Genomic DNA, 17,677 nt, shown 5'->3' on the forward strand with positions numbered 1-17,677 from the left:
TTTCTATATTCTTCTGCCACACTAAAATGCTGCTGACTATACTAACTAAACTTTCAGTGGAGACAATGAGAATGAATCCTAGCACTGGACTAAGAAGTTGGCACCTTTGTCTAACTAGTGAGATCTTGAACAGTATTTTCATGTTATAGGAAATCTTACCTCCTCCCATTGTTGAAGAAAAACCGCTCTTACTCACCCGTAAAGAATACTCTGTTTCTGGCAGCTCAGAGGTAACATCACCAGTCTCTTTTTCTTCTGTGCCAAAGTCTGATACCAAGATGTCATATTGATCTGTATCAAAGTCCAACTCAGACTTTCCATCTTTATTTCTGGGTAAAAGAGACAAGTACCAATCTAACAAAAACTGGCTCCAAAGGACAAAAACGCACTAGGAACCCAAGAGAAAAGAAACAATATGAGCCAAAACTCAGGTTTCTACTTCTTTCCCTGACTACCAGTGCAAAGGAAATACAAGCTACTTGGCTTGAAGATCAAATAATATATTTGAGTGTATTTCCAGTCTAAACAAATCTACTATGTTTTATAGAGGTGATGATGCCAAGTAAAGAAAAGGGGGGCGGGGTGGGGAGGAACATGAGAATGTCTGTGATCTGATAAGTCAAATGATTGTCAGCTATCCTCAAAGCATGATCTTAAAATAGAACCAAATTTTTGGGATATTGGTGGTAGGTCATTCAACATGACTTTCTACAACCGAATGAAAGGACAAATCAAAACCTACCTCTTCCAACTTCAGCAAAATTATAAGGTCTAATGAAATACAAAGCTCGCCCCAGATTTAACCCTATTTCTTAGAAGGGAAAAAAATTAGAATCCCTTTCTAATGCATGTATTCTGAGGGGATTCCTGGAAAAGGGAGAAACATTTTTGAAATTGGGAACTACTGCATACTAAATTGCTCTCTTAACCCCTATTTCTTAGAAGAGTTGTAATGGGCAGTATATAATTGCTAGTTTCTAGAATATCATTTATGGAATTAGCATTTAAGGTACGTGTTCGTATTCCTTTTGTAAAGACCTTTCTCCTCCCCATGGCCTTTTTAGGTCACTTAGCCTTGATCCATTCCAAGACCCTGGGCTACATCACTAACAACTACCAGGGGAAAATGGGCAAGACCCATTTTTGTTCCTAAAAAAAAAAAATTCAAAACAAATGATGGGTTATGGAGTAAATAGAAATATCAGAAGAATGGTTCCCAAAATTTGTTTTGTAGTGTAGTAATCGCCCAAGATACTCTTTGACAAGAAATAAAGAAAGGCTGAGGATCAAATAAAATAGAGAAATAATACCTAGCTGTTAGAATCACCTCAAGTTTTAGAGATATTCCCTTATACTGCAGATTCCACAAGCTCAGAGCAGCTGTGTCAAAAACAGGGCTCCTTTTCCAGGGCTGGCCAGAGCCACGATTATATGTAGCCTGTATAATGTCCATGTCACTGTAATAGTATATTCTGGATTTCCCAGGATAATGCTGATTTTTTTACTCCACCCCTTCTAATGCATGTACTCTGAGGGGATTCCCGGAAAAGGGAGAAACATTTTGAAATTGGGAAATACTGCATACTAAGTTGCTCTCAACTATTTTCAGTAAACACTGGCATATTAAAACATCTGAGAATTCCTGCAATAAAGCAACATGGTAAGCTTTGGTTAAGCCAGCTTATCCTAAAGTTATTTGAACATGGAATCCTTTATTTACGTAATACCTAATACCATATAACTGAGAGACAATGTGCAAATAAAAAATTAGCTTGGTGTTTAGATCACTAGAAAAAGGTCTTTTATAATATAATTGTATCACTTAATGCTTCCCCAGTTGGACATAAATTACCAATATGTGAATTCTCTTTACTTTTTTAATTGAAAATACTCTATATAATATTCCAGCATAGTTTTAATGTAAGTTTTACCCAGCAAAGTGATGATGTGAAATAACTGAACTCAGGAGAAAAATAAGAGTGGCTATATATGCTACCCTGTTTCATGAAAGAAACCAAAAATACCTATTTCATATTAAAGGTATTTAGGTTTTTTAGTGGACATTGTTAAATGTATCACATTTGACATGACAAGATCAAACAAGTGATGATGCTAGAATATTTCTAGATTGTTTGATTAATCTAAACACACAATCTGAAATCATCCTTGTTATAGTTCAAATTTATCTGCTTCAAAACTTTTCTACTAATCCAGCCACTCTGAAAGCAAACAATACATACACGGCTCTTTATTTTGTAAGTTCAGTACTGTGCTGATACCCTGATTTGTCTTTCTCATACTTTATGTTCATTGACAAATAAGATAAAATAACTATCCTTTACCTACCTCAATAAATGTCCCTGAAAAAAAATAGGTGGAATTAAATGTATTCTGAGGATCTTAATGTTTTGATTATTTTGTAAGAATATTCATGTCACATTTTACCAACAAGAACTATTATCTCAAACAGAGCTGTTATTCTAAGAAAGTTAAGAAAAAGTAGGCAATGAGATATAAACATGTATTAAATTGATCTATTCTGCTTCTCCAGAAAGACTTATTACAAGGTACTTTGCCATACAACCTCTGCTAATTAGAATCTACCCCCCTTGAAATAGTATACCTGCGGATGTTCCAAATGAGAACGCGAGTTCCTTTTTTGCCTGGGATGGCATCAAACTGGGACAGCAGGTCATTTTCACTGTTGAAAATTGAATAGTTCAAGATGGCTTCTAGGCTGGGCAAGGAATCCTCAGTAATAATCATTTTTTGTAAAACCAAATATAGTCAAAGAAAAATTAATACCTTAGGATGCTATCAATTGGAGTTGCATGTTTAGACCAAAATATAGACATAAAGCATGTGAAGAAAAGAGGGTCTGGGGAGGATGGAGAAAGGTTGTGGAGACAAACAGCATTATCAGTTACACCTGCAAAATACAGCTTCAAAGACATAATGTAAACAGAAACAGTCCTATATTTATGAAATAGACCAAAAGCTGAATCTTTAAAGCTCTTTTGGAAGCAATGAGTTCAAAGTCATGTTGCTTGAAGGGAAGACAACTTGGCGTCTAGCAGGAATAATAACTTGTCCCGGTATAAGGATGTGAGCTAGTTTGCTATCTGATAAACTGATAAATGGTGTGTTTCTAGCAGTAGGACACAAATATAGCTACACTTAAGGGGACAAAAAGAGAAGGCCATTACCATTACCAGAACAAATCACATAACACTGAAAATTTGAATGCAGCAAAAATATTTCTGTCATGGCACAACTCATTTTTTTAAAAAATAATAAACCGTAGTCATAGGAAAATCTCTGAAAACTCAGCAGAAGCTGTCCTTTGGCAAGACATATTTAAACTTACAAGGACACTCTGCTATTTGTAAAGGTGTCTCCCTCTCTGCACTAAAAAGATGACCAAATCTCTAGAAATTCATTAATGGAAATGGCATTGACTTAAATCTGCTTAACAAACATACACATTTAGTGTGCTTTTCTGGTAACCACCCCAAGATGGCATTCCCCTCCGCCTGTATCTTCTGACTTTAGCTGAGGACTTTAGTTATAGTAATAGCTTTGGGCCATTTCCTATATACCTCCATGTATATAGGAGGTATACAAGCCATTAAACTTGTTTGGTTTTCTGTTTAAATATTATTTAGTATCCTTATTGATTTTCAGTACTTTACATAATTGTCTAACTTTGGGGTTACACTTTTACTCCTCTCTTCACTCATCCTCCAGCAAGCCTCCTGTGCCAGTGTGCTATGGCTTTCCTTCCCCTTTGCTCCCCATCTCTCCCGCCATTCCTTCTGGTAATCAGTACATTTTTCAGTGTATAAATTACTTTAACTATCCTTTGCCAGAATTTATTTTTTCGCTATTTATATTCCACCAAGTAAAACCATCCAGTATCTGTCTAGTATATCAATTTAAAAGAGGGAATACCAGTTAAATTTAAGACATTTGAATACTTCTTTAAAAACTCTTGATAGTCAGATTTGACTTGAAGAAAGAGGTTTCTATTAAAATAGTCCATAGACTAATTTTTAACCAACAGTCTCCATTTCCAGAAAGGATATTGTTTTGCTGGCTGAATGGAACAATGGGTACGATAACAGCCTGGGCTTGGACACACTCCAGATAGGTCTGTGACAGAAGCCCGACAGTGAGCGTTCCCCCATTCTTGGTGAAGACGAGAGCGTCCTTTCCTAGCCGCATGGAGCCTGACTTGAAACCATTACCAAAGACCCCGATGGGACACTGGCTCTTCTTTATTACTTTATCTGTAAAGCCAAAGCTGTAATTACACAAGAAAAAAGAATATCAGAAAAGTAAAAAAGCATTCTAAGATGGGTAACAGGCAGAAGTTCGGCTTACAAATGAAGAACACTTGCAAAAAATCCTCCGTTTTTTTCCTTTTGGTATTTCTGGACAAAATTATTAATTTTAAAACACAGGAAATTACTATGGGGTAGTGGGACTAATTTTCTTATAAGGCTTGTATGTCTATCAACGTTGCCGTAACATTTAAGTCAAGCTTTGTGAAAGCTGTCTCTTGTCACTGACTAGCAGAGACAGCTGGGGAATGCCAAGGGCAGCTTGTCGCGATATAACCACTCTAATTGTTAGGAGTAAAGTTAGGTTAAGGCAAAAAATGGTAGTTATCTCACAGTGTACCCGAGAGAGTGTAGCAGAAGTACTATTGTGGCACTTGGTTAGAGGTGCAAGATAGACGTCCCCTAACCTGGTTATTCACCCTGTAGAAATCTCAAAGTCAGAAGTTATATATCTTGACAATCTCAACTCTCCACCCAAAGAATAACCCTTCTAATTCTTACCCTCCGCTCCATCTGCTGGGACAGTTCATTGGATTGCGCCCAACAGATAAAAATAGATAGTTCTACTTCTGAGTACCGGCAAACAGCTGCAGTATGTCTCTCTTGTTCTGTTAAGGGCGTTTTACTGAGCCACATCAACAGTCTCCTCCTAATCAGCTTAATCTGGGAGCCAGATTCTTTCCCTGCCTTATATTCTTCATTCAGACACACACAAAATAATAGAACCAAAAGAAAAAAATCAGAGCTGTGAAAGCTAGAAATAATGATTCTCTTCCTCTTGTATTATCTTCTCTCACCACAAATAAACTACCTTTAAGCACTCTTTCTCTTCAGATTGACTAATTATACAATGTCGTACACCACCAGTCATTCAATAAATATTTCCTAAGTAGCTATTATGTGCCATGCATCATGCTAAGCCCTAGAGACACGACCGATAATAAAAGAGACACGTGTGTTCTTGCCCTTGTGATTTACCACTGTAAGCAAGGATTTTGTATACTATAGATGAGCTATTTCTCCAACATAAAATAGATGTTTTGAGCAGCTTGGTCTTGGCTCTTAACTCTTTTGAGGAGGGCTGAGGTACTTGGTTTCTGATTCCTGAAAGCTGTTGTTTTGTGTTTATATCCTAGGTGAGGAGGCCACTTACTAATTTCCTATTTCCAAGTGTTACACAATAATTATGTCCTTCTAAAGTAGCCACTTTCCAGGAGCTTTGTATATCATACAAATGAATCTAGCCTCAGAAAAAGGTAATAGGTAAGGCAGTGGTTCCTTGAAAAACACCAGCACAAACATTCTGGTGTCTATAGACTTCAGTGTTGTTTATAGACTTCAGTATTCCAAAAAATAAACTTAACAGAAGTTGATGAGATTCAGGCATTCCTATTCTTTTTATGAAGAACAGACTAGAAGAGATGGGTTATTTATGAGGATTAAATTCTATAATGAGGGTCCTCCTGGTCGCACAATGGATTAAAGCACAGCACTATAAAGTTTTCCGCAGCCACTGCAGCACGAGTTTGATCCCCCGTCAGGGAGGTCACGTGACCCACATGGTGTGGCAGACTTCTGTCTTGCCCGCTGCTCCCCTCAGCAGTGTATCTCAGTTCATCTGCCTGTTCTGCTCCCCACTCTGTCTCTGGTGAGTCCTCTCACCCCCTGCACCTTTGGCCTGTACCCCAGTTCTGTATGCATAAGTAAATATTTTTTAAAAATTCTATACTGAATGTGCATTTAAGTTAAAACACAGTATTAAAAATTTAATTTTAAACTAACATCAACTTTTTCTAATGTCAAAAGCTTCAATTAGGTGGTCAAGATAAAGTGCTCAAGTCAAGGGAGACTACAGGACTCCTTTAATTTTCTATTCACTCCTGCCACTCTGCCGTCTATCATTTTTTGTTTTCCTTTGTAAGTATAAACCCTCACTGTGTTACCTGGTTTGGGGAGTCCACAGGACTATGTAAGGTTTAAATGAAAAGGGGCAGGGCAAGGCCAGAACTAGAATGCAAGAGGATAAGAATAATGAGGAGAAAGGAGCTGGAAGTTCTAGGCTTTGTTGCTGTTATAGTCCACTGAACTCTTCTGTGTGCTCTTTTATTCCACTTTCATTCCCATGTTAGGTATTCTGTTGAACTGCAAATTGCAGAATGTATGTCGGATAGCAATTAGATAACTATAGGCCTACCTCAGAGACATTGCAGATTTGATTCCAGGCCACTGCAATAAAGCCTATACCACAATAAAAGGAATCATAGGAATGTGGTTTTTTTAGTATATATAAAAGTTATATTTATACTAGACTGTCACCTGTTAAGTGTTCAATAGCACTATATCTTATAAAAATGCACATACCAGGCTCTCCCTAGTGGCGCAGCGGGTTAAAGCATAGCACTAAGAAGCTAAAGCCACTTCAGCATGAGTTTGATCCCCAGCTCTGGACGTGATGCACATGGCCTGGCAGACCTCTCCTGACCCGCCCGCTGTTCCCTCAGCAGTGTGCTTCATCAGTCGGCCTGTTCTTTTCCCCACTCTGTCTCTGGTGAATCCTCTCACTGCCCCTGCACCTCTGGACTGTACCCCCAGCTCTGTATGCATAAATAAATAAATCTTTAAAAAATGCACATACCTTAATCCAAACATGCTTTACTACTTAAGAAGTTCATCATGTGCTACTTATAAACCATTCTGCTAGTGGAGGGTTACAGTAGTAACAACCCAGATGACTGATCACAGATTCACCATAAGAGATAAAATAATAATGAAAAGTTCACAATAAAGTGAGGCATGCCTTACCTAATATAAAAGCTCTCGCAGTAAACAATAATTGAAATGTAGGAATGCATTTTATATATTTCAGGCCAGCTCAATCATTTTCTACAGAGATAGCTTAGTTTTGTCAAGTGGTTTGTCTTTACTAAATAAGTCGTGCTTTATCTTCTCATGTATACATATAGGGTGGGGAGAAGAGTAAATACGAGCTCTTTTGAGTAGAATCTAGAAACATAGCAGCTGGTCTTCAATTCCTTAAAATGTCAAGAATCTAGAATTTAGAGAGATAAATTTAAATTGAGACTGACCAATGAAATAAATTTCAAGTCCATGGATATTCCATGGCAAGTACTGCTGTTGCCTGTTTATCCTGGTGATATAACATGCATTTTAAAAGAATGAAATATTGCTAAGTACAGGTAATCTCTGGCTTGTTTTAGAAGAACAGACCTACTAGGAAATGCACTTCTACACAGAGGTAGCAAATACTTTCAATCTGTGGATCTCTGTCTGCATTTACTCCATGACGTTTGAAAGAGGTGTTTCACCTTGCTGAAGATACAGATACCTGGTTCATACACTAACCCCGGAAACTAAAGAGAAATTAATCATGGACTATAAAGGAATTCAATTATAGGCCTTTCCTTCTTAAATTGATTTCGTGGGATTCTGTATATATGGGGAAAGTGTCGCCGTAGTTATGTAACTATTAATTATTCTGAAAATAAGAAAAAGAGCTTAAAGAGTTGGAAAATGTGGATAGAATTATAACAAATGCTATAGGTCAAACAAAATTTCTGTAGGCTTAATAATTTTGAATAATCTACCTCTACTAATTTTTCCAAATACAAAAGTAAAGCCCCACACCAAATACAGAAAAATTAATACACTTAGTAATGATTCTGCCCCTCTTCTCTGTTTTGTTCCTTGGGGAGGGACAAAATTTTGAATGAATGATACTTATCCTTCATATTTCAACTGAAATGTCATTTCTTCAGGGTAGCCTTTCTTGATTCAGACTAGATTAATACCTCCATTATATGTGCTCATAGAAACTCTACTCTTCATAACACTTACTGTTAGATGGGATCATCTATTTAGTTGTATTACGAGTCAATTTCTCTTGACCTCATTCAATTGTCAGCCCCTAAGAACTAAGATCATGTTTGTCTGGTTCACCACTTTATCTACAGTGGTTTTTACATTGATGCTGAGAAAAAAATGTGGAGTGAATTTGGAACAAAGATTGTCACAATTATTTTGAAACCACCCTCCTCCTTCCTTGTGCCTTGTAATTATAAATGCCAACTTTCACAGGTGTAGTATTGTAACAGGGTAATCCCCAGGGGAAGTGGATGTTCTAGATTCTCTGCCCCACCCTAAGAAAGGGTGGACCTGAGCAGGCAGGGAAAGCTAGAAAAGATGGGGAGAAAGCAGGGAGGAAGGATCGTTAAGACCTGGGGCAGGCACATTGCAGAGAGACATGTGAAGGAGCTGCACTTGCTTCTCAGCCTTGGTCTTGCACTAAGGGCTGGGGGACATGGAAGGAGGCCTTTGAAAGAGGCAGAAATGCGGGTGAGAGGCCTGCAGTGAAGCTGACAATAGCAGCCTTTATCTTGACTTGGGTTTTGATTTTGCTCTTCCAGGCTGGCCCGGTGCCTTCTGCCCCTTTCCTATGGGTCTCCATCAGAAGGTACCTTAGACCTGTGGCAAGCTTTCAGGCCTCAGCAGTCCTGCTTTGGACCAACCTGTTTGGTTGAACATTTACCCCTGAGGGTAAATGTAACAAGGTAATCCTCAGGCAGAGGGGAGGTTCTAGATTCTCTGCCCCACCCTAAGAAAGGGTGAAGTTGAGCAGGGAGGGGAAGCTAGAGAAGATAAGAAAGAAGGGAGGAAGGATGGTAACCTTGGGTGCCTGATTTGGAAACTCTCTTTATTTCACACTAATTGTACTAAAGTTATTATTATTATTTCACATAGAAGAACTGGGGTATAGGCCAGAAGTACAGGGGATGAGATGACATCAGAGACCAAGTGGGTGAGCAGAACAGGCAAATTTACTGAAATACACTGTTAAGGGGAGCAGCAAGCAAGGCAGGAGAGGTCTGCTGTGCCATGTGGGTCAGCTCCATGGCTGGAGATTGAAATATGGCCACAGAGGTGATAGTCCTTCTGCCACCAGGGAGGCCCTAGAGTTATTTTCCATTAATAGTCTTATGCACTAGAGTATGCTTTGTCTTGATGAGGTGGATGGCAGAACCAGGTTTGGGGGACAGTCCCACAGACAAAAAGAAAGGCATGTCACTGGATAAGATATGCTGAGGAGTGATTACGAAGATACATGATTTTAGAAAGAAGAACCCCAATGTATACAAAATTAGAAATAATTTGGTTCTATTCGATCTAAACATTGTATTTTTCTTAATATAAAACAATAAAAAGAGATGCCAAATCAACATCTTTACCAACATACTGGTCACATTCTTGTCTCACTTTTAGAGGTTTTTCTTAAGTACTCTTCTAATTAAGAAGAGTCTGAAAAGCAAGTATACAGATTTCAGAGAGGTAATAATACAAACAAAACTGAGAGTTTACAATTGGTTATGCCCAAATTTTATTCTTTTCTTTGCAGGATCAAAGGGATTTTCCTACAAACAGGACTATAAAATTAGAATAACTTCATAGAAAACTCCAATCAAAGGAACATTTTCCATTTGTATAGTTTGGAGCCCTTTCCCTCCTCCACAGCACCCTTCATTGTTACTCATGTTTCACACACTGGTCCAGGAAGCCACACGGAGAATATTCAACCTCGTCTATTAACAAGGAAGAGAGAAGGAAGGAGTCGAGGAAACACATTTACTGAGTGATATGTGAAGATAATGAAGTACATTGTCAACTACAAACCTTTGAAAGTAAGGAAATGAACTGAGAGTGGCCTGGCAATCTACCAGCTTCAGCAGGTAGAAAAAGGCATTTCCTAACTCCGCACATTTGCAAAACCTGCAAAGTTATATGAGTCAATGTGTTATCTTTTCACAGTGCTTAGTTATACCCAGGTATCTTCGCGGTCCTCATCCACACGCTGCTCCACTTCCAATGTTTCTGATTTAAGAGTAAGTTTGGACTGATGTAAACTGGAGAAGGTCTGATAGCAGTGGAGGCACCTAGGTCTTTACTAAACTTGCTCTTCTGTTTGCCTGGCTTCACATCCCTGGCCCCTTCTCCTTTACCTAGTTAAACTCTAATCACGCTTCAATCTCAGCTTAAATATCACTCCTCTAAGAGGCTTTTCCTGACCTGCTGGATCAGACTGGCTCCCCTGTTGACTTATCCCTCTGTATCTTATACTTTCCTGTTGTTATACTTATTACTCTTTTTGATTACTTGCTTAATTTTCTGAATTTCCAGCTAGTTAAGTGTTAGAACGGTGTCTGTTTTGTAACTGGTCCTGGCACATAATAGATGCTTAATTAATATTTGTTGAATGAATAAAAGAAAAGGATAATGTTACAGAAAGCTACTGAGGTTTATATAGAGCTCACAATGTTAAGCCAAGAGAAGAATGACACCTTCTTACCTGAGCATTCGGTGCAGTTTGTGAGGTGTCATCCCACATCCATCATCAGTAAAGGTCAAACAAGCTTTATTCTTGACTTCCTCAACATCGATAAAGACCGTCCTGGCAGATACATCTGGATCTACAGCATTATCTGCAAAAGGTAGAAATCTGTGATATTAGATATCTTTCTAATATTCCATTAACATCTTTAGTTTAGTCCCTAAGATATAGAAACTGCTTTTTTTTTATTACAAAGTTTATTTTTACATCATTTTGCACATTTTTTTTTCCATCTCGATTGTAATCCCCGCGGGATTCCCATCACCAAATCACCCCTGTGCCATCGCCATAGTCCCGTGCATTTCCCTCCCTTTTTTGATCCCATTCCCCACTCCACCCCCACAGAATGTCTCTGGTATATGGTTGTTCATTATTTTTGTTATTTTCTCGCCTGGTCCATTATACTCCTACTATGAGTGAAACCATCCGGTATTTTTCTTTCTCTTTCTGGCTTATCTCACTAAGCATGATCTTTTCCAGTTCCATCCAAGTTGCTGCAAAAGACATGTAGAAACTGCTTTTTATTCCCTTCTCATGTCTGTTGCAGAGGGCAGGCAGGGAGCGTTAATGGCAGTGCACTTACTAGGTTATGGGAACAACAGGAATGATGTCAGGTAGGGTTAGGAGGCTTTTAGGTTTCACAGAATGATTGAACTGCAATCTGCCTTTCTTCTTTCAAACTTCAGAGTCTGTGGGAAAATAACTCCTCTTATACACAAAGCATTGTGCCCTATCTTATTACTTCTCCTTTAGCCATATTATGGCTCATGAATGCATACAGTAAAGGGTGGCTATGGAGAAAAGGTAAACCTACAATTCTGGTACAGATAGGTAGGTGCCAATTACAAATAGACAGCTTATTCGTGAACATCTCATTTTCTACTTTTTACTATCATCTCTTCTGGTATCATCACCATCCCTGTGTTATAGCCTAAGAGTCATTGGAAGAGTCAGATGTAAAAGCAAAATGTTTAATGTCTGTCAGGATCCCAGGGATGGTAGCAAGCATCTTTAGAGAGGAGCCATTCAGCTTAGGTACTTTGTAATCGTTTTAAAAGTGAGGCTATCATGAAATGGAGACCATACAAGTACAGTAGAAAAAAAGTATGAAGTTTCACAATTCCTCCTGAGTTAGGTTTTCACAGTGGGTTCTTTATTTGAAACATCAAATAGGATCCTATTCTAACATGTGCCACACCCACGAGCATAGGGAGTGTCACTGCTTCATGGCCACATCCTATTATCACATGCTGGTTTACATAATTGTCCCATCACTACACAGTGGCACAGAGACTTACTAGGGCTCACTGGCCTGAGCAAAAGGGAAGTCTGTGCAGTGTGTAGGAATGGGTTCCTTAAGTGCGTCTCTCTTTACTAGCCCTTTAATCAAGGCACGATCCCTTTCACTGGCCTCCTATGCTGCTGTACCCACACCACATGGCTGGCCTGAGAGATCCGGGTGGGTTCCTGACTGTATTCTTGATCCACTGCCACTATTCAAACTGCAGCCATTCTCCACTGGGCTTCCGTTACAAGCAAGAGAATTACCACATACTCAAAATATCAATTTTTACAGTACAATTAATAGTATCAGTTACAAGCACTAGGGTGTGGGAAATGTCCATCAAGTACAAGACACATTCCTTTCAAACGCCACAATGGAGTTGCCGTGGATACTGACTAAAAAGTCTTAACATCAGTAAGGTTTCACCCATAGTCCCTGAAGGGTGTTAAGAGGTCAAATACTGTTGATCTTTAAGGACCAAATGAGGCCAAAGTTCTGAGTTACATGGTAAATCAAATGGGCCAAACTTGAGCAGGGAATCTTAAGTTTGACACACAGCGATGGCTTTAAGTGTTTTACTCTGTAGAAGAGGCAGCTGGTTTTTCTTCAACTGACACAAGGTTGCAGTACTGTGAAGCTGTCTATGTTGTTTTAAGAAGCCACTTGGCAAATGTGAGCACTTGTGAGGCGATGCCAAACCACTCTGAAACATCAGCTACACTGCAAATGTGCCCCTGTGGATTGCCCTGGTGACCTTGGAGGAGACTTCCTGCTAACAGCCCTCAGACCACCCAGCACTCCCTAAACAGGTCTTGAGGCCTAAGACCCAGGTCAAAGGCCAGCAGGCTCAGGTGGGAGGACCCCAAAAGAGGGAAAGAAGCAAGAGGCCCTTATGCACACACAGCAAACTATCTGCCGGAAAACTCACTCTGGCCACAGCTGACGTGTCCTTAGGCCCCACTGTACATCCCTCGTGGGAGAAACGAATCACACTCTGGAATGGTCCCAGAATCAACCTGCCATCACATCTTACTGCCAGATGTATAAAGCCATAATGCTCAGACTTCCTATAGCGCCGCTCCATGTCTGTGTCTGTGTCCATGACACACCTTCATGCAGTTTCAGCCTCCTCTGCAGCCACCAGGGGGCCCAGGGCGCAGGCCTGATGTCAACATGTGACAGAAAACTGCACAATCCAGAGGGAAACCACAGAATTCTTGACTACCTTTGGTCCTTTCTTGTGTATTTTGTGAGGTCCTTAACCCGCCCACAATTCCTCCCGCCCACAGGCTCCAAGCTGGCTCCTGGGTCATGTGAGCCAATCCCCTGCCACCCAGGTGCCCGTGATGGAGGCTCGGTGGTCTGGATGGCCCCAGTACTCAGCCCCATGCCTACACAGTCTGGTTCTATTTATTTGGGGGCTTTTTAAAATGTGTGCATCAGAGAGCTGATTGGTTTTGTTTTCTAATTTTTGGTTTTGATGTTCTGAGGTTTGGTTTGGTTTTTCCACTTTCCTTGGCATTTATTTATTCATGCTTTTGATCATGGTAATATTAAAAACTTGTGTGTGGGGGAAGCCCACTCGGCAACCTGGCCCTGAATTGTTTCGGGACCTACCAGTCATTTTTGCTGGCAGATGGCAAAGATCGTCATTGAGATTAATACCTTTACCTTGTCAATCAGCAGGACATCATTTTTCCATTGAAAACTATGGACAGAGGAACTCTTTCCTAGTACTTTATGAACACACAGCTCCAACAGGTAACATATCAACTCAAACTCCACCATTATATAACAGTGTATTCAATGAATCAGCTCACAGGTCTCTCACAAAATCACTTTTACTTTTTTCCTATTTACTGTGAGTTTCTGTCCAAACTTTACCAGGCACTTTTTATAGGAACACCCCCCAAGAGCTTTAATACAGGCACTTCAGGAGTTACAGCGTAGCTGCCAGGCATAGCTAGACATTTTATCTCCTTGGTTGGAAGCTGGTAGAGTATGGGGGGAGGGGGGACGCAAGAGGCCAGGGTCAGCTGGATGGTAGGGAACAAGAGGTCAGCAGGCTTGGCTGGCAGCAGTAAGCCCAGCTTTGCACTTACTTTCAGTTTTAAGTGGCCTTCCACTTAAATGAAATTATAAGGTCAACCTCAACAAATAAATTTATGATAAAACACCAACTAATCTGGCGTCTGGTTTCAATCCTACCTCTTGCTGCTTAGCCTTCTACAAAGCTGTCGACACCTAGCATAAACTATCAGGATCTCAGGAATCAATCTTCTCCTGTCCACCTGGTCAATAAACAGGCAGGACAGTGAGAAGACCCCTACTCCTCACCTCTTGTTCACCACGTAATCAAGAGCCTCACTACCAGGTCCTGGGGTGTCTCTATCCTTTAACCTGGCCCACCCAATCCCATGTGCTACCACACCCCAGGGCGTCTTATCTCTCCTCTCCTGGCCTGTGCTATCCTTAGTGGGAAGACCCTATCTCTACCTCTTCCCTGCTCACCACTTAGGGAAAACAAGCAGATCCCTTGTATTTCCCAAAAGTATTGTAACTGAAGCCTCACATGTCATCAGAACCTGGGAGGTGCTGAGAAACTGTCTCATGACAACATCCCATGAAAAGACAGAATGGCAAGAGGAGGTGGACTTGAGGTAGGGCTTCACAAGCCTCCTGTCCCTTTCTGTTCCAGGAGGACTGTGCAGATTCCTTCAAGGTCACGAGCCAAGCTGCTGCCCTACAGACATCCTGCAAATACGTGGAAGTATTCCTGTCTAAACATAAGGGCTTCATTTCTGACACAAGCCTGTATTTATACACTTAGTCTCAGCATTCGAGTGATCACAGTTTGAACTTTGAAAGTTATTTCTTATCCTCCTCTCTCCATTACTCCCTAAGCTCTCTCATAGCTTGCTTTTTTCTATTCCTATTGTCACACTCTGAGTTGACAGTGGTATTCTCTCATGTGATAACTAAGATAAGTTCCTAATTGGTCTAAAGCTTTGTCATCCCCTTCTCCAATGCAATTTATACACTACAGCAAGATTAGCTTTCCTAAAGCATAGCTCTGATCTGACATTCCCCTGTTCAGAGGAAAAGACCAAATACCAGAGCCTCCCGGTCACACCCTAGTCCCAGTCTGTCTTTTTTTAAAACCTCATTCCCTTCTTGGTTCTTGGAGCAAATAATGTTCGTAATTAAGTGCTCTCTTGAGTTCTGTCATTTATAAAACATGCAACCTTGGAAAAGTCAATTAAATTCTCTGAGTTTTTTTTTTTTTATCTGCAGGAAAATCATCGTTGTCCTTTACTTCAAAAGGTAAAGTTAAACATGTACTTGTGAAGGTTCTTTGAAAATTCTCTAAGGACCTAGCTGTGACTACGTGTGAGCACCATGCTCTAATTAAACTCAACTACTCAGCGTTCTTCGTGCCTTTGTCCACACAGTTGTTCCTTTTGCCTGGAATGTCCTCCCCTCCCCATACCCATACCCACATGTCCCAATCCTTCAAATCTCAGCTCACATGTCACCTCTTCTAAGAAGCCTTTCCGAGCCCTCCACTTCCAGTAAGCTGGAAGCCATTGCCCCTTCATCTAAACTGCTGCAGCACTTGATATGTCTATTTTTGTCAATTTTCTTATTAAACAAAGCACAGACCCTGTGTACATGTTTTATATCCTGTACTAGCAGAGTGAATCTGTGTTACATTTACTTTTGTACCTATATGGAGGCCTTAGCTACAGCGAGCCCTATACTTAGCAAATGAATGAATCACTAAAAACTAATGTATAAGTGAAGGAGAAAACTGTTCAAGGAGAACCAGCAATGAAAGCTTTGCATCAACATTTTGCATTCCTTTTCCCTATTATTAATACTATCATGGATTGTTGTGATGTCTTTAAAATTTGTGTCTGTGTGTATATGCAGGGATGTGTGTATATGTCCAAAATACACACGTATACATACTTGCAATTATATACGACACCTTGGGCCAGGTTTAGGCTTTTTAAGGGAATGCATAAGACAAAAATCATATATATGAAAAATTACAAACTCAACAATCCTTTTTTGTCCTTTTGTGACTGGCTTCTTTTCTTTTTTAAAATTAAAAAAGGTGTTTACATAGTTTTGGGGTTAATGTTTCTTCCTCCACATGCACATATGCATCACTCACCCTCAAGTAAACCTACCCCCAGCAATGCCCCATCCGCTCCTTTCTCCTACACCCTCCTCCCTCCCCTTTTCCCCCCAATCTTTAAATCACCACTAAAATTCAGTACACAGTACATATAAGACATGTATGGTTTTGCACTGTGAAGGAACAGCAGATAGAAGTTCTCTCTCCCCTTTTCTATCAAAGATATTGCCATTTTCCCCTCTTTCTCTCTCTCTCTCTCTTTTTTTTTTTTTGTAAGTTCCAAGCACAAAGGTCTCATCCTACCCTGCAGGGTTTCCCTGAAGGCAAGATGCAAAACTTTAAAGATTCAGTTCCAGTTCTCTAGGATTCAAAACATGTCAATGAAACTTTTTTCCTGCTTCTACTGAACAGCCATTCTTCTTGTAAGCATTCTGGGTCATGGTCAAACTCATCATCAGAATTCCCTGTCAGCCTTCCAAATAACTCTCTTGACCATCTCCTTCTGGACACAACTTCGTGCCCAAGACAATTCTTACAGCATGGGCCAGCAATTGCTTAAGTAGTGTGTGAGACTCATTCAAGTGGCTTGAAACTATTTTCAAGATTTTGTTTGCTACCACCTTGCTCTTTAAATATCCTCCTTCTTTTTATTTTGGAAACATTCATAATGTACTCTGTATGCTGCTACATTTTGTCCGGGAACGCCAACCCCCTTTGCTCTCCACACACTATTTAGCAGGCTACTGCAAAAGTTGGTACACTTGGTAGGCTTCAAGGGATCAAAGAAAACGCTTGAAAAGCAAACATTGGTGGTGGAGGAGAGGTTAAGTGCTCAGTATTCATTCCAGCGGAGCGAGGGCGCTCGTGGACCACGGACCCAGCCCTCCCCAGTCGCAGGAGCCAAATGCACTCGTGTCATCTCTTAAGAGATGTCTCACCATTCCCAGACTCTCCTGTCCCCAGAGTTAAAGCACTCTGTTTTCCAGATCTGTCTCCGCGACACTACCGAGTCCTCCACAATGCCCCCTTGCCAGCAGAGCGCCCTCCTTTCGTCGTCGGTCCCTGTGGAGCCCAGCTGCCTTGGGGCCCGATATTTTTATGCATCTCCTTTTGGTTATTAACGAGATTATCCCAAAATGCCCGGAACATCGTGAGCCAGAGAGAAAAAGCAGACTGGAGTCCTCACTCCTCTGATATATCTCGTTTCCCAGCTTTACTTGCAGGACCTCGTCTCGGCGAAAGAGCGGCCCCCTCCTCCGCCCGCGGAGCCGAGGCCGGTCCAGACGCCCTCACCCCAGTCCTGGCCCTCCCGGCGAGGCTCGGCACATTCCTCTCGCGTCCGCTGCACCACGTTGGCACCACTGCCTCAGGCGATCGCGGCCAGGCCCGCCCTCGCCACTCACCTAGCAGCTCCGCGATGGCACTGAAGGGTCGCGTGTGGCTGCTGGAGTTGCTCTGGAGGTAGCGGGGGCTCATCTGGGGGCGAGAGAAGGTCCCGACCCGCG

General features: G+C 40.9%; 1 protein-coding gene across 2 annotated transcripts in view; it reads right to left on the reverse strand.

The window, feature by feature from the left end:
- The window catches only part of MORC4 (MORC family CW-type zinc finger 4), a 49,227-nt gene extending 31,556 nt beyond the window's left edge, over positions 1 to 17,671 (reverse strand). For both annotated transcript variants that reach the window (XM_004685679.2, XM_004685678.2), the window contains exons 1-5: positions 17,576 to 17,671; positions 10,702 to 10,834; positions 4,086 to 4,303; positions 2,624 to 2,771; positions 197 to 329 (exon numbers count right to left, since the gene is read on the reverse strand). In XM_004685679.2, coding sequence (XP_004685736.1) covers positions 197 to 329; positions 2,624 to 2,771; positions 4,086 to 4,303; positions 10,702 to 10,834; positions 17,576 to 17,648 — 705 coding nt within the window. In that variant the 5' untranslated portion in view covers positions 17,649 to 17,671. The remainder of the gene's footprint in view (positions 1 to 196; positions 330 to 2,623; positions 2,772 to 4,085; positions 4,304 to 10,701; positions 10,835 to 17,575) is intronic.
- Between the last annotated feature and the right edge of the window lie 6 nt (positions 17,672 to 17,677).

The sequence above is a fragment of the Condylura cristata genome, unplaced genomic scaffold, assembly GCF_000260355.1.
Source record: "Condylura cristata isolate star-nosed mole 26May11 unplaced genomic scaffold, ConCri1.0 scaffold00019, whole genome shotgun sequence".
NCBI lineage: Eukaryota > Metazoa > Chordata > Mammalia > Eulipotyphla > Talpidae > Condylura > Condylura cristata.